Raw genomic sequence first — 26245 nt, 5'->3', positions numbered from 1 at the left:
CACCAACCACACTGACCAGCACCAACCACACTGACCAGCACCAACAGCACTGACCAGCACTGACCACACTGACCAGCACCAACAGCACTGACCAGCATCAACAGCACTGACCAGCACCAACCACACTGACCAGCACCAACCACACTGACCAGCACCAACCACACTGACCAGCATCAACAGCACTGACCAGCACCAACCACACTGACCAGCACCAACCACACTGACCAGCACTGACCAGCACCAACCACACTGACCAGCACCAACCACACTGACCAGCACCAACCACACTGACCAGCACCAACCACACTGACCAGCATCAACAGCACTGACCAGCATCAACAGCACTGACCAGCATCAACAGCACTGACCAGCACCAACCACACTGACCAGCACCAACCACACTGACCACTCCAGCCACACTGACCAGCACTGATCAGAACCAACCACACTGACCAGCTCCAGCACCACTGACCACTCCTACCACACTGACCACTCTGACCACACTGACCACTCTGGCCACCTGCCACACCCACCTCCATGGCCCAGTTGTCCGAGGGTGCCTTGTAGATGACGTTGACCTTGCCGTGGATGTAGGAGAGCTGCATGTCCTCACACTCGTCCACCAGGAACAGCTCCAGAGGGTCCGAGGTGGCTCCCAGGACAGTGTCCGAGCCCGGGCAGAACCAGTGGGCGTGGAACATCTGGCCACCACTGTCCTCCCACATGGCTGTCACCCTGAGGGGGGGGTGGAGTCAGAGGGGATGGCCAGGTGTGGCCAAAGCCGTGGGGGACACACCTGGTTAAGTGAGGGGTTTGGTGTCCCCACCTTTGTGGGAATATGGAGAATCCACCTGGACAGGTAAGGGGGTTTGGTGGGGATGTCCCTTTGTCCCCAAACCCATGGGAAGAGAGAACACACCTGGCCAGGTACAGGGGTTTGGTGTCCACAAACCCATGGGAAGAGAGAACACACCTGGCCAGGTACAGGAGTTTGGTGTCCACAAACCCATGAGAACACACAAAACACACCTGGCCAGGTACAGGGGTTTGGTGTCCACAAACCCATGGGAAGAGAGAACACACCTGGCCAGGTACAGGGGTTTGGTGTCCACAAACCCATGGGAAGAGAGAACACACCTGGCCAGGTGAGGGGTTTGGTGTTCACAAACCCATGAGAACACACAAAACACACCTGGCCAGGTACAGGAGTTTGGTGTCCACAAACCCATGAGAACACACAAAACACACCTGGCCAGGTAGAAGGGCTTGGTGTCCACAAACCCATGGGAAGAGAGAACACACCTGGCCAAGTAGAGGGGCTTGGTGTCCCCAAACCCATGGGAACACAGAGAACACACCTGGCCAAGTAGAGAGGTTTGGTGTCCCCAAACCCATGGGAGAATGGACATCTCACCTGGCCAGGTAAGGGGTTTGGTGTCCACAAACCCATGGGAAGAGAGAACACACCTGGCCAAGTAGAGGGGCTTGGTGTCCCCAAACCCATGGGAACACAGAGAACACACCTGGCCAGGTAGAGGGGCTTGATGGGGTTGTGATGATCTCCCCACCCCATGGGAACACCCAGGACTCACCTGGCCAGGTAGAGGGGCTTGGTGGGGTTGTGATGATCTCCCCACCCCATGGGAACACCCAGGACTCACCTGGCCAGGTAGAGGGGCTTGGTGGGGTCGTCGGGGCTCACGGAGACGCAGTCACCGACCTCCAGGGTCTCGGAGTCGATGCAGACGCGCTGGTAATAATCCTTCTTACCGTCGCTCTGCCGGGACACGGGCACGGTCACAGGTACCGCCTCACCTGGGCGGAACCTCACCTGGGCGGGACCTCACCTGGGCATGGACCTCACCTGGGCGGGGCCTCACCTGGGCACGGACCTCCCCTGGGCGGTGCCTCACCTGGGCGGGGCCTCACCTGGGCGGGGCCTCACCTGGGCATGGACCTCACCTGGGCGGGGCCTCACCTGGGCAAGTCCTCACCTGGGCATGGACCTCACCTGGGCGGGGCCCTCACCTGGGCATGGACCTCACCTGGGCGGGGCCTCACCTGGGCAAGTCCTCACCTGGGCAGGGCCCTTAACTGGGTGGGGCTCTCACCTGGGCGAGGCCCTCACCTGGACATGGCCCTTAACAGGGTGGGGCCCTCACCTGGGCAGGGCCCTCACCTGGAAATGGCCCTCACCTGGGTGGGGCTCTCACCTGGACATGGCCCTCACCTGGGCGAGACCCTCACCTGGACATGGCCCTCACCTGGGTGGGGCCCTCACCTGGGCATGGACCTCACCTGGACATGGCCCTCACCTGGGCGGGGCCCTTAACTGGGTGGGGCTCTCACCTGGACATGATCCTCACCTGGACATGGCCCTTAACAGGGTGGGGCTCTCACCTGGACATGATCCTCACCTGGACATGGCCCTCACCTGGACATGGCCCTTAACAGGGTGGGGCTCTCACCTGGACATGATCCTCACCTGGACATGGCCCTTAACAGGGTGGGGCTCTCACCTGGGCGGGGCCCTCACCTGGACTGGTTCCCTTCACCTGGATGGATTCCCTTCACCCAGACATATCCCTAACCTGGTTCAGTTCCTCTCATCTGGATGGGTTCCTCACCTGGATGAGGCCCTCACCTGAATAGGTTCCCTCACCTGGATGAGGCCCTCACCTGAATAGGTTCCCTCACCTGGATGGGTTCCTCATCTGGATAGGGCCTTAACCTGGATGGGTTCCTTGCTGGGACGTGTCTCTCACCTGGATTGGTTCCCTCACCTAGATGGGTTTTCACCTGGATGGGTTCCTCACCTGGATGTGCCCCTCACCTGAATGGGCTCCCTCACCTGGATGGGTTCCCTCACCTGGATGAGGCCCTAACTTGGATGGAACCCTCACCTGGCCATGCCCCTCACCTGCCCAGGTGTCTCACCTGGCCATGCCCCTCACCTGCCCAGGTGTCTCACCTGGACACACCCCTCACCTGCCCAGGTGTCTCACCTGGCCATGCCCCTCACCTGCCCAGGTGTCTCACCTGGCCATGCCCCTCACCTGCCCAGGTGTCTCACCTTGATGGGCTCCCCCACCCAGCAGATTCTGCTCTTGTTCTGTTTCTTCTTGCGGCCCTGCAGCATCTTCTTGGGCGAGGGCATCTCAGGGATGTTGTCATCGACCTCCTCGTCCTCGTCCGCCTCCCGCACCGCCAGGTTGGGACACCTGGGGTGGCACCAGGGACGTCACCGGGGGTTTGGGGACAGGGACAGGGGGTTTGGGGACAGGGACGGGGGGTTTGGAGACAGGGACGGGGGGTTTGGGGACATGGACAGGGGTTTGGGGACAATGAGGGCATCTCAGGGATGTTGTCATCGACCTCCTTGTCCTCGTCCGCCTCCTGCACCGCCAGGTTGGGACACCTGGGGTGGCACCAGGGATGTCACCGGGGGTTTTGGGGACAGGGAGGAGATGGACAATGGGGACAGGGACATTGGGGACAGGGACATTGGGACAACAGTGTTTGGGGACAGGGACATTGGGGGCAGTAGGGTTTGGGGACAGGGACATTGGGGACAGGGCTTTGGGGACAGGGACATTGGGGACAGTAGAGTTTGGGGACAAGGACTTTGGGGACAGGGACATTGGGGACAGTAGGGTTTGGGGACAGGGCTTTGGGGACAGGGACATTGGGGACAGTAGAGTTTGGGGACAGGGAGTTTGGGGACAGTAAGGTTTGGGGACAGGGACATTGGGGACAGTAGGGTTTGGGGACAAGGACTTTGGGGACAGGGACATTAGGGACAGTAGGGTTTGGGGACAAGGACTTTGGGGACAGGGACATTAGGGACAGTAGGGTTTGGGGACAGGGACATTGGGGACAAGGACTTTGGGGACAGGGACATTGGGGACAGTAGGGTTTGGGGACAGGGACATTGGGGACAGGGCTTTGGGGACAGGGACATTGGGGACAGTAGAGTTTGGGGACAAGGACATTGGGGACAGGGACATTGGGGACAGTAGGGTTTGGGGACAGGGACATTGGGGACAGGGACATTGGGGACAGTAGGGTTTGGGGACAGTAGGGTTTGGGGACAGGGACATTGGGGACAGTAGGGTTTGGGGACAGGGACATTGGGGACAGGGACATTGGGGACAGTAGGGTTTGGGGACAGTAGGGTTTGGGGACAGGGACATTGGGGACAGTAGGGTTTGGGGACAGGGACATTGGGGACAGTAGGGTTTGGGGACAGTAGGGTTTGGGGACAAGGACTTTGGGGACAGGGACATTAGGGACAGTAGGGTTTGGGGACAGGAACATTGGGGACAGGGACATTGGGGACAGGGACACTGGGGACAAGGACACTGGGACAGGGACACTGGGACAGGTGTCACCTCCTCTGCAGACACGCCTGCTTGCTGCGGCCGCTGCCCCCGAACTTGACCATGTTCTGGCACGCCTTGCACTTGCCACACTCGGGCTGTTGGCACACCTGGCACGGGACAGCGACAGCGCGGCGCTGACGGCGACCGAGGGTGAAGAGCCTCCAACCCAACCCAACCCAACTGCTGGCGTTGACCAAGATTGGAAGATTCTTCAAGATCAACCCAACCCATGTTGTTGACCAAGATTGGAAGACTCTCCAAGATCAACCAACCCAACCAATGCTGTTCATATTGGCAAACAATGGGAGTCCTTCAAGATCAACCAACCCAACTCATGATGTTGACCCAGGTTGGAACACTCTCCAAGACAAACCAACCCAACCCATGGCATTGACATTGACCAAGATTCGAACACTCTCCAAGACAAACCAACCCAACCCGTGACATTGATGAGGGTTGGAAGATTCTGCAAGACCAACCAACCCAACCCATGACATTGACCAGGGTTGGAAGATTCTCCAAGACCAACCAACCCAACCCATGACATTGATGAGGGTTGGAAGATTCTCCAAGACAAACCAACCCAACCCATGACATTGACCAGGGTTGGAAGATTCTCCAAGACAAACCAACTCAACCCATGACATTGACCAGGGTTGGAAGATTCTCCAAGACCAACCAACCCAACCCATGACATTGACCAGGGTTGGAAGATTCTCCAAGACAAACCAACCCAACCCGTGACATTGACGAGGGTTGGAAGATTCTCCAAGACCAACCAACCAAACCTGTGACATTGATGAGGGTTGGAAGATTCTCCAAGACCAACCAACTCAACCCATGACATTGACCAGGGTTGGAAGATTCTCCAAGACCAACCAACCCAACCCATGACATTGACCAGGGTTGGAAGATTCTCCAAGACAAACCAACTCAACCCGTGACATTGACCAGGGTTGGAAGATTCTCCAAGACCAACCAACCCAACCCATGACATTGACCAGGGTTGGAAGATTCTCCAAGACAAACCAACCCAACCCATGACATTGACCAGGGTTGGAAGATTCTCCAAGACAAACCAACCCAACCTGTGACATTGACCAGGGTTGGAAGATTCTCCAAGACCAACCAACCCAACCCAACCCATGCCCACAACGCCGGCGCCGCTCGTTCACCTCGCAGACGCCGCAGCGCCGGCGCTTGGTGGCGTTCTCCTTGTCCTCCTCGCGCTCGTCCTTCTCAATCTGCTCCGAGAAGAAGGTGTCGAAGATGAGGTACACCAGCTTGGTGGTGGTGGCTTTGGTGGGCCCCTTGTCCTTGTCGATGCGCGTGGGGTGCCGGATTGCCTGGCGCCGCACGGCGCGCCTGCGACACGGGGACAGCGCTCAGACCACGCCCAGCAACGGCGCCGCCCCAAAAACCTGGGTGGATTTTGGGCACCCAACCCCCAAAGTGTCCTTCACCCTTTTGGTGCAGCAGCAGGTTTGGGTTCGAAGAGTTTCGGGAGGGTTTTTCCAGTTTTGGGAGGGTTTTTGTGATTTTGGAAGGATCTTCCCAATTTTGGGAGAATTCTCCCAGTTTTGGGAGGGTTTTTGTGATTTTGGAAGGATCTTCCCAATTTTGGGAGAATTCTCCCAGTTTTGGGGCAGTCTTCCCAGTTTTGAGATGGTTTTTGTGATTTTGGAAGGATCTTCCCAATTTTGGGAGAATTCTCCCAGTTTTGGGAGGGTCTTCCCAGTTTTGGGAGAGTTCTTGTGATTTTGGGAGGGTTCTCCCTGGTTTGGGATGGTTTTTGTGATTTTTGGAAGGATCTTCCAAATTTTGGGAGAATTCTCCCAGTTCTGGGAGGGTTTTTGTGATTTTGGAAGGATCTTCCCAATTTTGGGAGAATTCTCCCAGTTTTGGGAGAGTTCTTGTGGTTTTGGGAGGGTTCTCCCTGGTTTGGGATGGTTTTTGTGATTTTGGAAGGATCTTCCCAATTTTGGGAGAATTCTCCCAGTTTTGGGAGGGTCTTCCCAGTTTTGGGAGGGTTTTTGTGATTTTGGGAGGATTCTCCCTGTTTTGGGATGTTTTTTGTGATTTTTGGAAGGATCTTCCCAATTTCGGGAGAATTCTCCCAGTTTTGGGAAGATCTTCCCAGTTTTGGAAGAGTTTTTGTGATTTTGGGTGAGAACTCTCCCAATTTTGTAAGAAATTTTGTAATTTTTGGGAGGATTCTCCCGATTTTGGGAGAATTCTCCCACTTCTGGGATTTTGTGATTTTGGGAGAATTCTCCCACTTTTGTGAGATTTCCTGATTTCAGATGACAATTCTCCCAATTTTGATTGGATCCACCCAATTTCATGGCCACAGAACCCAAACCCTTCCATAATTTTGGGTCAATTTTCCCATTTTTGGAACCACTAACCTTAAACCCTTCCCAATTTTGGGCACATCCTCTTACTTTCCACATCCCACTCCCCAAATTTTGGTGGGATTTTCCCAATTTTGGCATTTTCACCCCCAAATCTCACCTCCTGCCCAAAATTAGCTTGACAAGCTCCCTCACGCCGGGCATATCCCAATTTTGTGCCGATTTCCCCAATATTGAGACCTCAGAATCCAAACCCTCCCAAATTTTGGTTGAGTTTTCCCAATCTTGGCGTTTTTGCCCCCAAATCTCACCTCTTGCCCAGGGTGACGCCGGCCAGTTTGATGAGGTCCCTCATGCAGGGCGTGATGAGCACCGGGGGCTCGTCGCTGTCGCCGGCCTCGTCGTAGCTCTCCACCTGCTCCACCACGAACTGGGCGTGGCGCAGCAGAGAGTCCTCCGTGAAACGGTTGAAGTTGAGCCCTGCCGGCGGCACCGTGGTCTGGGGGAGATTGGGAATGGTTTGGGGATGGTTTGGGAAGAGTTGGGAATGGCTGGGGAGGGTTGGGGAGGGTTGGGAATGGCCACTGATCCCTCCACAGATCACCCATTCCAAGGTTCATCAAAGTTTGGAAGGGTTGGGGAGGGTTGGGAGGGTTGGGAAGGGTTAGCATGGTTGGGAAGGGTTGGGAATGGTTGTGAAAGGTTTGGGATGGTTGGGGTGGTTGGGGATGGTTGGGAATGGCCACTGATCCCTCCACAGGTCACCCATTCCAAGGTTCATCAAAGTTTGGAAGGGTTGGGGAGGGTTGGGAGGGTTGGGAAGGGTTAGCATGGTTGGGAAGGGTTGGGAATGGTTGGGAATTGTTTGGAATTGTTTGGAAGGGTTTGGAATGGCTGGGGAGGGTTTGGAATGGTTGGGAAGGGTTGGGGAGGGTTGGAATGGTTGGAGAGGGATGGGAAAGTTTGAGAAGGGTTGGGATGGTTGGAATGGCTGGGGGTGGTTGGGGATGGCTGGGGAGGGTTGGGAATGGCTGCTGACCCTTCCACAGGTCACCCATTCCAAGGGTCACCAAAGTTTGGAAGGCTTGGGGATGGCTGGGATGGGTTGGGAAGGGTTGGGGAGGGTTGGGAAGGGTTGGGAACAGATGGAATGGTTGGGAAAGGTTGGAATGGCTGGGAAGGGCTGGGAAGGGCTGGGGGTGGTTGGAGATGGCTGGAGATGGTGGAGATGGTGGAGAAGGGTTGGGAATGGCCACTGATCCCTCCACAGATCACCCATTCCAAGGTTCACCAAAGTTTGGAAGGCTTGGGGATGGCTGGGATGGTTGGGAAGGGTTGGGAAAGGTTGGGAAGGGTTTGGAATGGCTGGGGATGGTTGGAATGGTTGGGAAGAGTTGGGAAAAGTTGGGAAGGGTTGAGAAAGGTTGGGAATGGCTGCGGGTGGTTTGGGATGGCTGGGGAGGGTTGGAAAGGGCTGGGAATGGCTGGGGAGAGTTGGGATGGGTTGGGATGGTTGGGAAGAGTTGAAAAGGGTTGGGGATGGTGACAGTGACACCATGGGAGGTGACACCACTGGGAGGTGACACCACGGGGAGGTGACACCACGGGGACACCATAGGGAAGTGATAATGCATAGAGGTGACACGATGGGGAGGTGACACCACGGGGAGGTGACACCACAGGCAGGTGACAGCCCGGTGGTGGCCCTGTCACCTCAATCTTGTTGAGCAGGTCCTCGTAGCTGACGTGCCGGTTGTTCTGCAGGAACTCCACCACGATCTTGCTCATGTAGATCTTCTCCTGCATCAGCGCGAAGGTCGGCGCGTACTCCTCGCTCGGCTCCATCAGGATGTAATCAGCAAAGGCTGGGACACACCCAAAATTGAGGGGTTTGGGGGGGAAAAATGGGGGGAAAAGGTGGGGAGGGGAGGGGGAAGGAATGGGGGGAAGAGGAGGAGAAAAGGGAGAAGAAAGAAAAGAGGAGGAAGAATAAAAAGAGAGAAAAGCGGGGAAAAGAGATGAAAAAATAAAGGGAATGCAAAGGGAAATGTGGGGAAAAGAAGGGGAAAAATGAAGGGAAAACAAAGGGAAATGTGGGGAAAAGAGGGGGAAATAAAGGGAAAAGGAAAAGGGAAATGTGGGGAAAAGAGGGGGAAAAATGAAGGGAAAAGCAAAGGGAAATGTGGGGAAAAGAGGGGGAAAAATGAAGGGAAAACAAAGGGAAATGTGGGGAAAAGAGGGGGAAATAAAGGGAAAAGGAAAAGGGAAATGTGGGAAAATGAAAGGGAAAATAAAGGGGAAAGGAAAGGGAAATGTGGGAAAATGAAAGGGAAAATAAAGGGAAAAGGAAAAGGGAAATGTGGGAAAATGAAAGGGAAAATAAAGGGAAAAGCAAAGGGAAATGTGGGGAAAAGAGGGGGAAATAAAGGGAAAAGGAAAGGGAAATGTGGGAAAAAGAGGAGACAAAATAAAGGGAAAAGGAAAAGGAAAAAGTGGGAAAAAGAGGAGACAAAATAAAGGGAAAAGGAAAGGGAAAGGTGGGAAAAAGAAAGGGAAAATAAAGGGAAAAGGAAAGGGAAATGTGGGAAAAAGAGGGGAAAATAAAGGGAAAAGGAAAAGGGAAATGTAGGAAAAAGAGGGGGAAATAAAGGGAAAAGGAAAAGTGAGGAAAAAAGGAGACAAAATAAAGGGAAAAAGAAAGGGAAATGTGGGGGGAAAAAGGAGACAAAATAAAGGGAAATAATGATGGAAAAATCCCCCCAAACCAACCCAAAAAAAGCTCAAAATTCCCCCAAAACCAACCCAAAAAAGCTCAAAATTCCCCCAAAAATATCCCAAAACCAACCCAAAAAACCCTCAAAATTCTCCCAAAACCAACTCAAAGAAAGCTCAAAATTTCCCCAAAAAAGCTAAAAATTCCCCAGAAATTCCAAGCTCCTGCTCACCCAAAAAAGTTCAAAATTCCCCCCAAAAAATCCCTCAAAACAAACCCAAAAAAACCCTCAAAATTGCCCCAAAACCCACCAAAAAAGCTGAAAATTCCCCCCCAAAACCAACCCAGAAAAGCTCAAAATTCCCCCCAAAATTCCCAAAAAGCCTCAAAATTCCCCAAATTCCCTCACCAGTGCTGAAGCCAATCAGAGCCTTCTCCCCCCCGTCGAAGCCCGTGATCCACCAGGCGTTGATGGGCCCCAATTTCTTGGCTCTCACCCCACCTGGGAGAGCAAAAAAATGGGAGAATTCCAGCTGGGAATTGGGGAATTCCAAAAAATTGGGATAATTCAAGGATGGGAATTAAGGGATTAAAAAAAAAATGGAATAATTCCAGCTGGAAATGGAAGAATTTCAAAAAACGGGGTAATTCCAGTTGGGAATTTGGGGGATTCCAAGGAAGTCCAAAAGTGGAAAATGTCCAGCTGGGAATGGAAAAATTCCAAAAAATGGGATAATTCCAGTTGGGAATTGGGGAATTCCAAAAAATTGGGATAATTCCCACTTGGGAATGGGGGAATTCCAGGGAATCCCAAAAAAGGGAACAATTCCCAGTTGGGAATTGGGGAATTCCAAAAAATTGGGATAATTCCCACTTGGGAATTGAGGAATTCCAAAAAATTGGGATAATTCCCAGTTGGGAATTGGGGAATTCCAAAAAATGGGACAATTCCCATTTGGGAATTGAGGAATTCCAAAAAATTGGGATAATTCCTACCTGGGAATTGGGGAATTCCAAAAAACTGGGATAATTCCCACTTGGGAATTGGGGAATTCCAAAAAACTGGGATAATTCCCACCTGGGAATGGGGGAATTCCAAAAAAGGGGACAATTCCCATTTGGGAATTGGTGAATTCCAAAAAAGAGGACAATTCCCAATTGGGAATTGGTAAATTCCAAAAAAGAGGACAATTCCCACCTGGGAATGGGGGAATTCCAGGGAATCCCAAAAAAGGGGACAATTCCAGTTGGGAATTGGGGAATTCCAAAAAATTGGGATAATTCCTACCTGGGAATTCGGGAATTCCAAAAAAGGGACAATTCCCACTTGGGAAGTGGGGAATTCCAAAAAACTGGGATAATTCCCATTTGGAAATTGGGGAATTCCAAAAAATTGGGATAATTCCCACCTGGGAATGGGGGAATTCCAAAAAAGGGATAATTCCCACCTGGGAATGGGGGAATTCCAAAAAAGGGATAATTCCCACTTGGGAATTAGGGAATCCCAAAAAATGGGATAATTCCCAGTTGGGAATTGGGGAATTCCAAAAAACTGGGATAATTCCCACCTGAGAATGGGGGAATTCCAAAAGAGGGGACAATTCCCATTTGGGAATTGGGGAATTGCAAAAAATGGGACAATTCCCACTTGGGAATGGGGGAATTCCAGGGAATCCCAAAAAAGGGAACAATTCCCAGTTGGGAATTGAGGAATTCCAAAAAATTGGGATAATTCCTACCTGGGAATTGGGGAATTCCAAAAAACTGGGATAATTCCCACTTGGGAATTGGGGAATTCCAAAAAACGGGACAATTCCCACCTGGGAATGGGGGAATTCCAAAAAATGGGATAATTCCCCGTTGGGAATTGGGGAATTCCAAAAAACTGGGATAATTCCCACCTGGGAATGGGGGAATTCCAAAAAAGAGGACAATTCCCATTTGGGAATTGGTGAATTCCAAAAAAGAGGACAATTCCCACCTGGGAATGGGGGAATTCCAGGGAATCCCAAAAAAGGGGACAATTCCAGTTGGGAATTGGGGAATTCCAAAAAATTGGGATAATTCCTACCTGGGAATTCGGGAATTCCAAAAAAGGGACAATTCCCACTTGGGAAGTGGGGAATTCCAAAAAACTGGGATAATTCCCATTTGGAAATTGGGGAATTCCAAAAAATTGGGATAATTCCCACCTGGGAATGGGGGAATTCCAAAAAAGGGATAATTCCCATTTGGGAATTGGGGAATTCCAAAAAAGAGGACAATTCCCAATTGGGAATTGGTAAATTCCAAAAAAGAGGACAATTCCCACCTGGGAATGGGGGAATTCCAGGGAATCCCAAAAAAGGGAACAATTCCCAGTTGGGAATTGGGGAATTCCAAAAAATTGGGATAATTCCCACCTGGGAATGGGGGAATTCCAAAAAAGGGACAATTCCCATTTGGGAATTGGGGAATTCCAAAAAATTGGGATAATTCCCACCTGGGAATGGGGGAATTCCAAAAAAGGGATAATTCCCATTTGGGAATTGGGGAATTCCAGGAATTCTGTGCCTCTCACCATCCAGGCAGGGGTTGTCGTCGTAGATGGGTTTGACGACGCCGCTGAAGTAGAGCTCGATGTTCCTCTCGATGAGGCCGGTGTCGAAGGGACAGAGGTGTCCCCTCTTGTCATAAACACTGTTGAGGGGACACAAAAGGTGTGGGGCACAATTCCAGAGGGAATTCCTGTGGGAATTCCTGCTGGGCCTCACCTGAAGGAGGTGACTTTGTGCTGGGGAAGGTCCTCGTAGCTCTCGAATCCGTCCTCGTTGGCGTCGAAGATGGACAAACGTTCGTCCGTCAGCATCTCGGGTTCTTCCAGCTGGATTTTGGGAAAAAAAAAAACAAAACAAAACCCAAAAATTGGGATTCATGGATATTCCTGCTTTTCCTCAGCTTGGGGAAGGAGGGTTTGGATCCCTTACGGCGTCATCGGGGTCCCCTTGGAAGAATTTGAGGTCGGGGTCGTCCAGGTACTGCCGGCAGTCGAGGCATTTTGGGGGGGTGGTCTGTGGGAGAGGCAGATTTTCCCAAAATTTCCAAAATTATCCCAGATTTTAGCAAAATTCCCCATCAGAACCAGCAGCAGCTGGTTGGTTTTGGGAAGCTGAAGGGGCTGGAAATGAGTTTATTTCTTTCAGAATAATCAACTCATCGCCAAAAAACCCCAAATTTAGGAATTTTAAAGAATTAAAAATTCCCAAAAAAAGATGGGATGAGGAAAGACTTACTTTAGCAGGAGCAGTGATTTTGACCTGAGGGATTTCATCTTTGATTTCTGACCTGGGAGGGAAAAATGAAATGCTGGGATGAGGATGGAGCAGTGATGTCATTGGTGTCATTGTCACCAGCACTGGAATGTTCCTGTCCTGCTCACCCATCTTTGGTTTCCATCTTCATCCTTTTCTCATCTTGATCCTGGAGAAAAAGGCAAAAAAAATGGGAAAGGAGCAGAAAAATCCAATCCCAGGATGGTCAAAATTCCCCCTGGATGTCATAATTGACCAAAATCCCAGGAAATCACCCAAAAAATGACCCAGGACAAGTCTGGGATGTCACAATTGACCAAAATCCCAGGAAATCATCCCAAAAATTATCTGAGAACGGTCTGGGATGTCACAATTGACCAAAATCTCAGGAAATCACCCCAAAAATTATCTGAGAACGGTCTGAGATGTCACAATTGACCAAAATCCCAGGAAATCACCCCAAAAATGACCCAGGATTGACCTGGGATGTCACCATTGACTGAAATCACACAAAATCATCCCAAAAATTATGTGGGAATGGTCTGGGATGTCACAATTGACCAAAATCCCAGGAAATCACCCCAAAAATTATCTGAGAACGGTCTGAGATGTCACAATTGACCAAAATCCCAGGAAATCACCCCAAAAATTATCTGAGAATGGTCTGAGATGTCACAATTGACCAAAATCCCAGGAAATAACCCCAAAAATGACCCAGGATTGACCTGGGATGTCACCATTGACTGAAATCACACAAAATCATCCCAAAAATTATGTGGGAATGGTCTGGGATGTCACAATTGACCAAAATCCCAGGAAATCACCCCAAAAATGACCCAGGATTGACATGGGATGTCACCATTGACTGAAATCACACAAAATCACTCCAAAAATTATCTGGGAATGGTCTGGGATGTCACCAGTGACCAAAACCTCAAGAAATCACCCCAAAAATTATCTGGGAATGGTCTGGGATGTCACTAGTGAACAAAACCTCAAGAAATCACCCCAAAAATTATGTGGGAATGGTCTGGGATGTCACAATTGACCAAAATCCCAGGAAATCACCCCAAAAATGACCCAGGATTGACCTGGGATGTCACAATTGACAAAAATCCCAGGAAATCACCCCAAAAATGATTCAGAAAAGGTCTGGGATGTCGTAATTGACCAAAATCCCAGAAAATCACCCCAAAATTATTCAGAGAAGGTCTGGGATGTCACAACTGAGAAAAATTCCAGGAAATCACCCCAAAAATGACCCCAAAAATGTCCCCCCCACCTTCTCCTCCAGCTCCTCCTCCTCCTTCTCCACGTTCATCAGCTCCGGCTTCGTCTCCCCGTTCACCTCCTCCGATTTCCGCTTGTTGGATCTGGGGGGTGGAGAGGGATTGGGATTTTTGGGGCAGGGGAAGGGTTTGGGGTTGGGGGATGAGGATGAGGAGGATGAGGAGGATGAGGAGGATGAGGAGGAGGATGAGGAGGAGGCACTGACCCCTTGGACAGGAGGCTGAGCACGGACGGCTGCCGGCCCGAGCTGCGCGTGACGCGGGAGCTGCCGGGACTTTCTGTGGGAAGAGCAGGAAATGGATCCCAAAATTCTTCCCAAAGAGATCCCAGTGGGAATTGTCACACCCCAAAATCTCTGCCAAGGATCCCAAATCACTTCCCAAAGAGATTCTAATGGGAATTGTCACAGCCCAAACCCAGGAGATCCCAAAACCCTTCCTGAGGAGATCCCAAAATCCCAAAGCCCTTCCCAAGGGGATCTCAGCCCTTTATTTCAATGGGAATTGTCACACCCCAAAACCAGAAAACCCCAAAGCCTCTGCCAGGGGATCCCAAAATCCCTCCTGAGGGAACCCCCACTCTCAGGATCCCAAGACCCCAATCCCCTTCCCAGGGGGATCCCAGCTCTTGATCCCAATGGGAATTGTCACACCCCAAAACCAGGAAATCCCAAAACCCTTCCCAAGGGGATCCCCCCCAAAACCAGGAGATCCCAAACCCATTCCCAAGGGGATCTCCCTGTCTATCCCAATGGGAACTGTCACACCCCAAAACCAGGAGACCCCAAACCCATTCCCAAGGGGATCCCCCCAAAACCAGGAGACCCCAAACCTGTTCCCAAGGGGATCCCCCCAAAACCAGGAGATCCCAAACCCATTCCCAAGGGGATCTCCCTGTCTATCCCAAAACCAGGAGACCCCAAACCCATTCCCAAGGGGATCTCCCCCAAAAAACCAAGAGACCCCAAACCCCTTCCCAAGGGAATCCCCCCCAAAACCAGGAGATCCCAAACCCATTCCCAAGGGGATCCCCCCCAAAACCAGGAAACCCCAAACCCATTCCCAAGGGGATTCCCCCAAAACCAGGAGACCCCAAACCCATTCCCAAGGGGATCTCCCTGTCTATCCCAAAACCAGGAGACCCCAGATCCCCATAAACCACACCCCCAAAAAACCCCCCAGGAACCCCAATCCGTTACTTTTGGCGTCGCCGTTGGAGCGGCTCCGGCGGGATTTCCTGCGGGGACCGGAGCAGGAGGGGGACAAGGACGGTGCCACCCCCTCCTCCAGCTCCATGGCTCCATCCATGGTTCCATCCATGGCTCCATCCACGGTTCTGTCCATGGTTCCATCCGTGGCTCCGTCCTCGTCGCTGCCGTAGGCGCCGTTCCCGGCGCAGCCGTTGGCGCCATTTTGTGCCTGGAGCTCCTGGCGCAGCAGCGCCTTCACCTTGGCCAGGTAACGCTCCTGGGGGGAGAACATGGGGTTTGTCCTGGGGTGTGAGGGCAAATCCCAAAGGGAAAGTGGGGGCTGATCCCAAATCCCAAAGGGAAAGTGGGGGCTGATCCTAAATCCCACAGGGAAAGTGGGGGCTGATCCTAAATCCCAAAGGGAAAGTGGGGGCTGATCCTAAATCCCACAGGGAAAGTGGGGGCTGATCCTAAATCCTACAGGGAAAGTGGGGGCTGAACCCAAATCCTACAGGGAAAGTGGGGGCTGATCCTAAATCCTACAGGGGAAATGAGGGCTAAGCCTGATCCCAGGGTTTTCTCAGTGTTTTCTCCCAAATCCCGGTGTTTCCCTGGTGTTTTATCCCAAATCCCAGCGTTTCCTGTTGTTTCCCCAGTGTTTCCTGTTGTTTCCCCAGTGTTTCCTGTTGTTTCCCCAGTGTTTCCTGTTATTTCCCATGTTTCCCGGTTGTTTCCCCATTGTTTCCCGCTGTTTCCTGTTGTTTCCCCAGTGTTCCCCTGCTGTTTCCCCGTTGTTTCTCAGTATTTCCCAAGTGTTTCCCAGTGTTTCCCATTGTTCCCCCTGCTGTTTCCCATTGTTACCCCATTGTTTCCCAGTGTTTCCCACTGTTTCCCATTGTTTCCCCAGTGTTTCCCCAGTGTTCCCCCGGTGTTTCCCCAGTGTTTCCTATTGTTCCCCTGCTCTTTTCCCATTGTTTCCCCACTGTTTCCCTGTTGTTTCCCTGCTGTTTCCTGTTGTTACCCCATTATTTCCCTGCTGTTTCCCTGCTGTTCCCCCTTGTTTCCCCAGTGTTTCCCATTGTTACCCCATTGTTTCCCAGTGTTTCCCGCTGTTTCCCATTGTTTCCCCAGTGTTTCCCAGTGTTTCCCAGTGTTCCCCAGGTATTTCCTATTGTTCCCCTGCTGTTTCCCATTGTTCCCCTGCTGTTTTCCCATTGTTCCCCTGCTGTTTCCCATTGTTTCCCCACTGTTTCCCATTGTTCCCCTGCTGTTTCCCATTGTTCCCCTGCTGTTTCCCATTGTTCCCCCACTGTTTCCCATTGTTCCCCTGCTGTTTCCCATTGTTTCCCCACTGTTTCCCGTTGTTTCCCCATTGTTTCCCAGTTGTTCCCCTGCTGTTTCCCATTGTTCCCTCACTGTTTTCCATTGTTCCCCTGCTGTTTCCCATTGTTCCCCTGCTGTTTCCCATTGTTTCCCCACTGTTTCCCATTGTTCCCCTGCTGTTTCCCATTGTTTCCCCGTTGCTCCCCTGCTGTTTCCCATTGTTCCCCTGCTGTTTCCCATTGTTCCCCTGCTGTTTCCCATTGTTCCCCTGCTGTTTCCCGTTGTTTCCCCATTGTTTCCCCGTTGCTCCCCTGCTGTTTCCCATTGTTCCCTCACTGTTTCCCATTGTTCCCCTGCTGTTTCCCATTGTTTCCCCTGCTGTTTCCCATTGTTTCCCCTGCTGTTTCCCGTTGTTTCCCCATTGTTTCCCCGTTGCTCCCCTGCTGTTTCCCATTGTTTCCCCTGCTGTTTCCCAGTGTTCCCCCGGTGTTTCCCATTGTTCCCCCGCTGTTTCCCATTGTTTCCCCATTGTTTCCCCGTTGCTCCCCTGCTGTTTCCTCGCTGTTTCCCATTGTTCTCCCGGTGTTTTCCCCCAGCTCCCAGTGTTCCCAGTCTCACCTCAGACAGCTCCTCCCGGCGCAGTTTGGCCTCGAGCTCGCTGAGCTGCAGCTGCACCTCGGCCTGCAGGAACCCATGGATGAGGCTCAGCTTCTCCTGGACACTCTCCTGGGGACAGTGGGGACAGTGTGGGGACATTGGGGACACCAGGGATACCAGGGACAGGGTGGGGACAACGGGGACACCATGGGGACAGTGAGGACAGGGCAGGTACAGAAAGGACAGGAACCCATGGATGAGGCTCAGCTTCTCCTGGACACTCTCCTGGGGACAGTGGGGACAGTGTGGGGACAGTGTGGGGACACCAGGGATAGCAGGGACAGGGTGGGGACAATGGGGTGGAGGGGACACAGAACACAGAGGGGACAGTGTGGAGACAATGTGGGGACACGGGGGACAGAGTGAGAATGGAGGGGATGGAAGGGACAGAGGGGACAGAGAGGGGACACCAGGGATGGAGGGGACAGAGAAGAAGGATACAAGGGAGGGAACACTGTGGGGACAAAAGGGATTGAGGGGACAGTGTGGGGACAGAGTGGAGAGAGGTGACAGAGAATGGAGGGGACAGTGTGGGGACAGAACAGGGACAGAACACAGAGGACAATGTGGGGACATGGAACAGTGAGGGGACATTGCAGGGCACAGAGGGACCTCCCTTGGGGACAAGGTGTGGCACAGAGGGGACATTTCCCATGGGGACACTGCAGGGGACACAGGGGACAGTGCAGGGGACACAGGGGACAGTGCAGGGGACACAGGGGACAGTGTGGGGACACTGCAGGGGACACAGGGACATCCCAGACTCACCTTCTCTCCCAGGCTCTCCTCATCCCGATCCAAGTCCTGCAGCCTGGGGGGGCAGAGCTGGGGGTCAGGGGACACCAAGAGAGGGGACAAAGGGACAGAGGGACAGAGGGGGGTGGCCCCAGAGGGGACACTGGGCACAGATGGGCTGGGAATGAGGGAATTCCAGGGGACAGGGACCCACCAGTGGCACCAGAACCATTACCAAGGGAAGGGACACCCTGGAATGTCCCCAAGTGCTGGGATTGGGGTCAGGATCCTCAGGAATGGGGTCAGGACATCTGGGATTGGGTCAGGACCCCTGAGATGTGGGGCTGGGACCCTCAGGATTGGGGTCAGGACCCCCAGGATTGGGGTCAGGACAGGGGTCAGGACCCCTCTGGTGCCAGGGGAATTCCCCATGCACTGGGATTTGGGATGGGACCTTCTGGGATGGCTCCTGTCCCCCAGGGGTGGCTCCTGTCCCCAGGCCACCCCCCTGTCCCCGTGTCACATCCACCCCACCTTCCCTTTTCCCTTTTTTCATGGGATCCAGGGGAGTTTTGGGGGGTTCCAGGGAGTTTTGGGGGGTTCCATGGGGAGTTTTGGGGGGTTCCAGGGGGGTTTTGGGGGTATCCAGGGGGAGTTTTGGGGGGTTCCAGGGGGATCCATGGGGGTTTGAGGGGTTCCAGGGGAGTTTTGGGGGGTTCCATGGGGAGTTTTGGGGGGTTCCAGGGGGGTTTTGGGGGTATCCAGGGGGAGTTTTGGGGGGTTCCAGGGGGATCCATGGGGGTTTGAGGGGTTCCAGGGGAGTTTTGGGGGGATCCATGGGGAGTTTTGGGGGGTTCCATGGGGGTTTGAGGGGTTCCAGGGGAGTTTTGGGGGGTTTCAGGGGGGTTTTGGGGGTATCCAGGGGGGTTTGGGGAGGATCCAGGGGAGTTTTGGGGGTATCCAGGGGGAGTTTTGGGGGTTCCATGGGGGATCCATGGGGGTTTGAGGGGTTCCAGGGGGTTTTGGGGGGCTCTGGTGTCCCCCAGCTTTGGGGACAGCCGCAGGCACGGTGCCAGAAGTGGGGGAGGGGTTGGGGGCCCCCCTTCCTGCCAGGACTGGGGGGGACAGGAGGGATTTTGGGGTGGGGGGACAGTGACAATTCCCACCAGGATCACCCCAAAATGTGCCACCCCCCACCCTGGGGAAGGGGACACAGGGTGAGGACAAAGCCCACCCTGGTTGCCCTCAGCCCATCCTGGTGGCCCTCAGCCCACCCTGGTTGCCCTCAGACCATCCTGGTGGCCCTCAGCCCACCCTGGTGGCCCTCAGCCCATCCTGGTTGCCCTCAGCCCATCCTGGTTGCCATCAGCCCATCCTGGGCAGACTTTGGGCACAGCCTTGAGGTGCTGTGAGGGTTCATGAGAAGCTCTGAGGGCTGTGGGTTCTCTGAGGGGCTCTGAGGGCTGTGAGGGGCCATGAAGGTCTCTGAGGACTCTGAGGGTCCATGAGGAGCTCTGAGGGCTGTGAAGGGCCATAAAGGACTCTGAGGGCTGTGACATTGTGAGGAGCTCTGAGCACTCTGAGAGGCTTTGAAGGGTTATGAGGAGCTCTGAGGATCCACGAGGGCCTCTGAGGGATGTGAAGGGTCATGAAGGTCTCTGAGAGCTCTGAGGGGTTGCGAGGATCCATGAGGGGCTCTGAGGGATGTGAAGGGTCATGAAGGTCTCTGAGAGCTCTGAGGGGTTGCGAGGATCCATGAGGGGCTCTGAGGGATGTGAAGGGCCATGAAGGTCTCTCAGGGCTCTGAGGGGTTGCGAGGATCCATGAGGGGCTCTGAGGGATGTGAAGGGCCATGAAGGTCTCTCAGGGCTCTGAGGGGTTGCGAGGATCCATGAGGGGCTCTGAGGGATGTGAAGGGCCATGAAGGGCTCTGAGGTGTTGCGAGGATCCATGAGGGGCTCTGAGGGATGTGAAGGGCCATGAAGGTCTCTCAGGGCTCTGAGGGGTTGCGAGGATCCATGAGGGGCTCTGAGGGATGTGAAGGGCCATGAAGGTCTCTCAGGGCTCTGAGGGGCTCTGAGGGGTTGCGAGGATCCATGAGGGGCTCTGAGGGATGTGAAGGGCCATGAAGGTCTCTCAGGGCTCTGAGGGGTTGCGAGGATCCATGAGGGGCTCTGAGGGCTCTGAAGGGCCATGAGCGGCTCCGAGCAGCTCTGCCGGGGCCCTCACTCCCGCCTCCCGGCCGGGACTCACCGTCGGCGCAGCTCGGCGGGCAGCGGGGCCGGCGGCAGCGGCGCAGCGCGGGCCGGCATCGGGAGCGGGGCGGGGGCGCGGGGCAGGCTCGGAGCCCGGTTCGGGGCCGCGTTCGGGGCCGCGTTCGGGGCCCGGCTCGGCGGGACCGGGAGCGGCTTCGCGCGGAAACGAGCGGCGGGAGCGGGGCGGCGCCGACCATCGCGCGGGGGGAGCCGGCGCGCACCATGCTGCCGCCGCGGGGGGGGACGAGACGGGTCGGGGCGGTCCCCGGCACACCGCAGGGACCGGGAGGGAACCGGGAGGAACCGGGAGGATCGGGGCGGTACCGGGAGCGGCGGGAGGGGGAGAAAACGGGGAGGCCTCGGGGGGAAAACGGAGCGGTGAGGGGGGAGCGGGAGGTACCACTGAGAAGAGACGGGGGAGGCGGGAGGTACCACTGAGGGGAGATGGGAGGTACCACTGAGGGAGACGGGGGGAGGCGGGAAATACCACTGAGGAGAGATGGGAGGTCCCCGGAAATGATCCGGGGGTCCCAAAATGTCCCCAGGAATACATTTAGGGGTCCCAAGGTTTTAAATTTTTCCCCTAAAAGTGAAGAAGACGGGAGGAGGCGGAAGGTACCACTGAGGGAAGATGGGGGAGGCGGGAGATACCACTGAGGGGAGACGGGCGGTACCACTGAGGGGAGACAGGGGGAGATGGGAGGTACCACTGTGGGCGCAGGGGGGGTGTATGGGGCGTACCACTGTAAGGCAGCGTGGGCATGGACTGTACCATTCCGGGGGGTGGGGGACACGCCTTCTCACAGGGCTGTACCACTACAGGGATGGGGGGGTGTCGCCATTGTCACCCCAGGGTGTCCCCACTGTCACCAGAGACCCCTCGTGTCACAGGTCACCTTTATTGTCCCCTTGGGGACACAAACCCCCCGCCCCCAGTTTGGCACTACCCCAAATTTTGGGGTCAAAAGGGGCATTTTTGGGTGTGGGGGTGACCCAAAACTGCTCCCCCAAGGACAGGGACGAGGTCCCAAAGTGTCCCCAAAAACAGATTTGGGGTCCCAAGGTTCCAAATTTACCCCCAAAAATCATTTGGGGGTCCCAAAGTGTCCCCAAAAACAGATTTGGGGGGTCCCAAAGTGTCCCCAAAAGGGATTTGGGGACCCCAAAGTCCCCAAGCCCCCCCAAAATCCATCCTGGGGGTCTCGGGGTGTCCCGGATTCGGGGTCCCAGGCAGGTAAAAGCAGAAAATAAAATAAATAAAAAGCTGGGGGGTTTTGGGGTGTCCCCCCGGTGTCCCCTCAGTTCACCAGCAGCGCGTTGTCCTGTACAGCAGCTCTGTGGGGACACAATTTTGGGGTGGGTTTAGGGGATTTTTGGGGGGCAGGACCCCAGGGAGACCCCCCCCAGATCCCAAAAATCCCAGGAGGGGAGTGGGGACCCCAAAAACCCGGGGAAGGGCTGGATTTTGGGGTGAATTGGGCTGGATTTTGGGGTGAATTTGGGCTGGATTTTGGGGTGAATTGGGGCTGGATTTTGGGGTCATTTTGGGCTGGATTTTGGGGTGAATTGGGGCTGGATTTTGGGGTGAATTGGGCTGGATTTTGGGGTGAATTTGGGCTGGATTTTGGGGTCCTTTGGGGCTGGATTTTGGGGTGAATTGGGCTGGATTTTGGGGTGAATTGGGCTGAATTTTGGGGTGAATTTGGGCTGAATTTTGGGGTGAATTTGGACTGAATTTTGGGGTGAATTTGGGCTGGATTTTGGGGTGAATTTGGACTGAATTTTGGGGTCCCTTTGGGGACAAAGTTGGATTTTGGGGGATGGATTTTAGGGTTATTTGGAGCTGGATTTTGGGGTAATTTTGGGGTCTTTTGGGGCTGATTTTGGGGTGAATTTGGGCTGAATTTTAGGGTCCATTTGGGCTGGATTTTGGGCTGAATTTGGGCTGAATTTTGGGCTGGATTTTGGGGTGAATTTGGGGTGAATTTTGGGTCCTTTGGGGCTGGATTTTGGGTCCTTTTGGGCTGGATTTTGGGCTGAATTTTGGGTCCTTTGGGGCTGGATTTTGGGGTCCTTTTGGGCTGAATTTTGGGCTGAATTTTGGGTCCTTTGGGGCTGGATTTTGGGGTGAATTTGGGCTGGATTTTGGGGTGAATTTTGAGGTCCATTTGACCTGGATTTTGGGATCATTCAGGGCCCAGATTTTTGAACTGGGCTGGATTTGAAACAGATTTTTGGGCTCATTTGGGGCGAATTTGGGGACAATTCAGGATCTCCCACCCCTCCCACGGGGCAGGAATCCCCCCAGGTGACACCGAGGCCAAACCCCCGGGACCCCAAACCTCCCGAAACCCCCCAAAACAACCCAAAAAAACCCAAAATAACCCCAAATTGCCCCAAATTGGAGTCGGACCGGCCGCAGCAGCAGAGGGCGGAGCAGGGGGCGGAGCAGGAGGCGGAGCTGTCCCGGCGGAACTTTCCAGATTTGGGGCTGTCCTGGCACTGAGCGATGAAGGCGTGGAGCTGTGACACCGGGGTGTCACCCTCAGACTGGTTCTGGGGACAGGGACAGGTGAGGGACAGGGACAGGTGAGGGACACCGGGGTGTCACCCTCAGACTGGTTCTGGGGACACAGGACAGGTGAGGGACAGGGACAGGTGAGGGACAGGAGCTGTGACACCGGGGTGTCACCCTCGGACTGGTTCTGGGGACAGGGGAGGGGACAGGTGAGGGACATGGGACAGGTGAGGGACAGGAGCTGTGACACTGGGGTGTCACCCTCAGACTGGTTCTGGGGACACAGGACAGGTGAGGGACAGGTGAGGGACAGGAGCTGTGACACTGGGGTGTCACCCTCGGACTGGTTCTGGGGACAGGGACAGGTGAGGGACAGGGACAGGTGAGGGACAGGAGCTGTGACACCGGGGTGTCACCCTCGGACTGGTTCTGGGGACACAGGACAGGTGAGGGACAGGGACAGGTGAGGGACAGGTGAGGGACACCGGGGTGTCACCCTCGGACTGGTTCTGGGGACACAGGACAGGTGAGGGACAGGGACAGGTGAGGGACAGGTGAGGGACACCGGGGTGTCACCCTCAGACTGGTTCTGGGGACAGGGACAGGTGAGGGACAGGTGAGGGACAGGTGAGGGACATGGGACAGGTGAGGGACAGGAGCTGCAACACTGGGGTGTCACCCTCGGACTGGTTCTGGGGACACAGGACAGGTGAGGGACAGGGACAGGTGAGGGACAGGAGCTGTGACACCGGGGTGTCACCCTCGGACTGGTTCTGGGGACAGGGGACAGGTGAGGGACAGGTGAGGGGACACCGGGGTGTCACCCTCAGACTGGTTCTGGGGACAGGGGAGGGGACAGGAGAAGGACAGGTGAGGGACATGGGACAGGTGAGGGACAGGTGAGGGACATGGGACAGGTGAGGGACAGGAGCTGTGACACCGGGGTGTCACCCTCAGACTGGTTCTGGGGACAGGTGGGGGGACAGGAAACAATGTGATTGGCATATGAGGTGATGGACAGCCAGGTGATGGGACAGCCAGGTAAGGTGACACCCAGGTGATGTCACACAGGTGAGGTCACACACAGGTGATGTCACACAGGTGAGATAACACGGGTGATGTCACAGATGATGTCACACAGGTGAGATAACACACACAGGTGATGTCACACACAGGAAATGTCATATACAGGTGATGTTACACAGGTGAGACAGCACACACAGGTGAGATAACACACAAATGATGTCACATACCCAGATGATGTCACACCCAGGTGATGCCACACCCAGACAACATCACACACGCAGATTATGTCACACAGGTGAGGTCACACACACAGGTGAGGTCACACACACAGGTGAGGTCACACACACAGATTGTGTCACACAGGTTCAGGTCACACACACAGGTGAGGTCACACACACAGATTATGTCACACAGGTGAGGTCACACACACAGGTGAGGTCACACACACAGATTATGTCACACAGGTGAGGTCACACACGCAGATTGTGTCACACAGGTGAGGTCACACACACAGGTGAGGTCACACACACAGATTATGTCACACAGGTGAGGTCACACACACAGGTGAGGTCACACAGGTGAGGTCACACACACAGGTGAGGTCACACACGCAGATTGTGTCACACAGGTGAGGTCACACACACAGGTGAGGTCACACACACACAGGTGACATCACCCAGCTGATGCCCCACCCAGGTGAGGCCCCACAGGTGACCCCCCAGGTGAGGTCCCACCTTGATGGTGTCGTAGGAGCCGGTGATGAGGGCGATGAAGAGGCTGAGCACCATGTAGATGAAGAGGGCGCTGAAGCTGTACAGGTACACCTGGCTGAAGAGCCAGACCAGCGCCCCGCTGGGCCGGAGCGCCGCGAAGGTGGCGAACATGTCATCACCATTGACCAGGGAGAAGAGACACTCGGACACCATGGACAGCGAGCGGAACTGGGGACAGCACACCTGAGTCACCTGAGTGTCACCTGTGTCACACCTGAGTCACCTGAGTCACAACTGTGTCACCTGTGTCACACCTGAGTCACCTGTGTCACCTGTGTCATCACCATTGACCAGGGAGAAGAGACACTCGGACACCATGGACAGCGAGCGGAACTGGGGACAGCACACCTGTGTCACACCTGTGTCACCTGAGTATCACCTGTGTCACACCTGTGTCACCTGAGTGTCACCTGTGTCACACCTGAGTCACACCTGAGTCACACCTGAGTCACCTGTGTCACCTGAGTCACCTGAGTCACACCTGAGTCACACCTGTGTCACCTGTGTCACACCTGAGTCACCTGTGTCACTTGAGTCACCTGAGTCACACCTACTTCACACCTGTGTCACATGATTCACACCTGAGTCACACCTGAGTCACCTGTGTCACCTGATTCACACCTGAGTCACACCTGTGTCACCTGTGTCACCTGTGTCACACCTGTGTCACATGATTCACACCTGTGTCACCCACATTTCATCCATGGATTTGGGAATCTCCCAAACCCCAAATCCAAAATTTGGGAATCCCCCAACCACAAACCCAAAATTTGGGAAATTTCTCACCCCCAAAACCCAAAATTTGGGAATGTCCCAAACCTGAAAATCCGGATTTAGGAAGGAACCCAACCCCAAAACCCAAAATTTGGGAATGTCCCAACCCCAAAACCAAGATTTGGAAGAAACCAAATCCCCTAAAATGAGATTTGTGAATCTCTCACCCCCAAAACCCAAAATTTGGGAATCCTCCAAACCCCAAATCCAAAATTCGAGAATCCCCCAAACCCCAAATCCAAAATTTGGAAATCCATCAACCCCCAAATCCAAAATTTGGGAATCCCCCAACCCCAAAAATGGGATTTTGGAATTTCCCACTCCCAAAACCCCAAATTTGGGAATCCTCCCAACCCCAAATCCAAAATTTGGGAATCCCCCAAACCCCAAATCCACAATTTGGGAATCCTCCCAACCCCAAAAACCCAAAACTTGGGAAATTTCTCACCCCCAAAACCCAAAATTTGGAAATGTCCCAAACCTGAAAATCTGGATTTAGGAAGGGACCCAACCCCAAAACCCAAAATTTGGGAATCCTCCAACCACAAACCCAAAATTTGGGAATCCCCCCAATCCAAAATTTGGGAATCCCCCAAATCCAAACTTTGGGAATCCCCCAATACAAACCCAAAATATGGGAACATCCCAACCCCAAACCAAAAAATTTATGAATGTCCCAACCCCACAACGTGGATTTGGGAAGGAACACAACCCCAAAAATGGGAATTTGGAATCTCCCACTTCAAAAATCCGAAATTTGGGAATTCCACAAACCCCAAATCCAAAATTTGGGAATCCCCCCGAGTCCCAAAGATGAAATTTGGGGTCACCTTGGGGTGGTGGGGGCCGAGCACGATCCAGCCACAGAAACAATATCCCAAATAAATGACGGCGACGCAGCAGCAGAAACGCATCACACTGGGCAGGGCCACGCGCAGGGTGAGGATCAGGATCTGGGGAAAAAAA

At 54.0% G+C, this 26245-nt stretch overlaps 2 protein-coding genes and 1 long non-coding RNA gene across 3 annotated transcripts in view; all 3 read right to left on the bottom strand.

Moving 5' to 3' along the window:
* Nucleotides 1-20373, bottom strand: part of DNMT1 (DNA methyltransferase 1) — a 45190-nt gene extending 24817 nt beyond the window's left edge. The window contains exons 1-19 of the mRNA XM_079332923.1: nucleotides 20187-20373; nucleotides 17967-18009; nucleotides 17160-17267; nucleotides 15228-15495; nucleotides 14235-14307; nucleotides 14022-14112; nucleotides 12868-12908; nucleotides 12722-12773; nucleotides 12416-12499; nucleotides 12203-12312; nucleotides 12010-12128; nucleotides 9859-9951; nucleotides 8450-8601; nucleotides 7048-7235; nucleotides 5558-5747; nucleotides 4392-4489; nucleotides 3074-3221; nucleotides 1662-1777; nucleotides 534-735 (exon numbers count right to left, since the gene is read on the bottom strand). Of these exons, the coding sequence (XP_079189049.1) occupies nucleotides 534-735; nucleotides 1662-1777; nucleotides 3074-3221; nucleotides 4392-4489; nucleotides 5558-5747; nucleotides 7048-7235; nucleotides 8450-8601; nucleotides 9859-9951; nucleotides 12010-12128; nucleotides 12203-12312; nucleotides 12416-12499; nucleotides 12722-12773; nucleotides 12868-12908; nucleotides 14022-14112; nucleotides 14235-14307; nucleotides 15228-15495; nucleotides 17160-17267; nucleotides 17967-18009; nucleotides 20187-20245 (2235 nt within the window). The 5' untranslated portion in view covers nucleotides 20246-20373. The remainder of the gene's footprint in view (nucleotides 1-533; nucleotides 736-1661; nucleotides 1778-3073; nucleotides 3222-4391; nucleotides 4490-5557; nucleotides 5748-7047; nucleotides 7236-8449; nucleotides 8602-9858; nucleotides 9952-12009; nucleotides 12129-12202; nucleotides 12313-12415; nucleotides 12500-12721; nucleotides 12774-12867; nucleotides 12909-14021; nucleotides 14113-14234; nucleotides 14308-15227; nucleotides 15496-17159; nucleotides 17268-17966; nucleotides 18010-20186) is intronic.
* A 698-nt stretch (nucleotides 20374-21071) lies between these two features.
* Nucleotides 21072-26226, bottom strand: LOC306816483 (mucolipin-1-like). Its single transcript, XM_079332922.1, has 4 exons — nucleotides 26110-26226; nucleotides 24467-24673; nucleotides 22602-22744; nucleotides 21072-21523 (listed from the first exon to the last, which is right to left on the bottom strand). Exons 1-4 carry the CDS (start codon nucleotides 26191-26193, stop codon nucleotides 21487-21489), a joined length of 471 nt encoding a protein of 156 aa, XP_079189048.1. The 5' UTR covers nucleotides 26194-26226; the 3' UTR covers nucleotides 21072-21486.
* Nucleotides 24854-25233, bottom strand: LOC306816484. Its single transcript, XR_013777684.1, has 4 exons — nucleotides 25185-25233; nucleotides 25087-25115; nucleotides 24998-25026; nucleotides 24854-24926 (listed from the first exon to the last, which is right to left on the bottom strand). It is a non-coding gene; the product is annotated as an uncharacterized lncRNA (long non-coding RNA).
* Nucleotides 26227-26245: the final 19 nt, after the last annotated feature.

This window comes from Erithacus rubecula (assembly GCF_903797595.1).
Source record: "Erithacus rubecula genome assembly, contig: scaffold_624_arrow_ctg1, whole genome shotgun sequence".
Lineage (NCBI taxonomy): Eukaryota > Metazoa > Chordata > Aves > Passeriformes > Muscicapidae > Erithacus > Erithacus rubecula.
This window is presented reverse-complemented; position numbering and strand designations above follow the sequence as displayed.

Excerpts from the sequence above, each read along its gene's own strand:
- LOC306816483 (XM_079332922.1), bottom strand. The coding sequence starts at position 26,193 with ATGCGTTTCTGCTGCTGCGTCGCCGTCATTTATTTGGGATATTGTTTC. Across the intron at positions 24,674-26,109 it reads TCGGCCCCCACCACCCCAAG|TTCCGCTCGCTGTCCATGGT; the intron begins GTGACCCCAAAT and ends TGCTGTCCCCAG. Across the intron at positions 22,745-24,466 it reads GCTCCTACGACACCATCAAG|AACCAGTCTGAGGGTGACAC; the intron begins GTGGGACCTCAC and ends CCCTGTCCCCAG.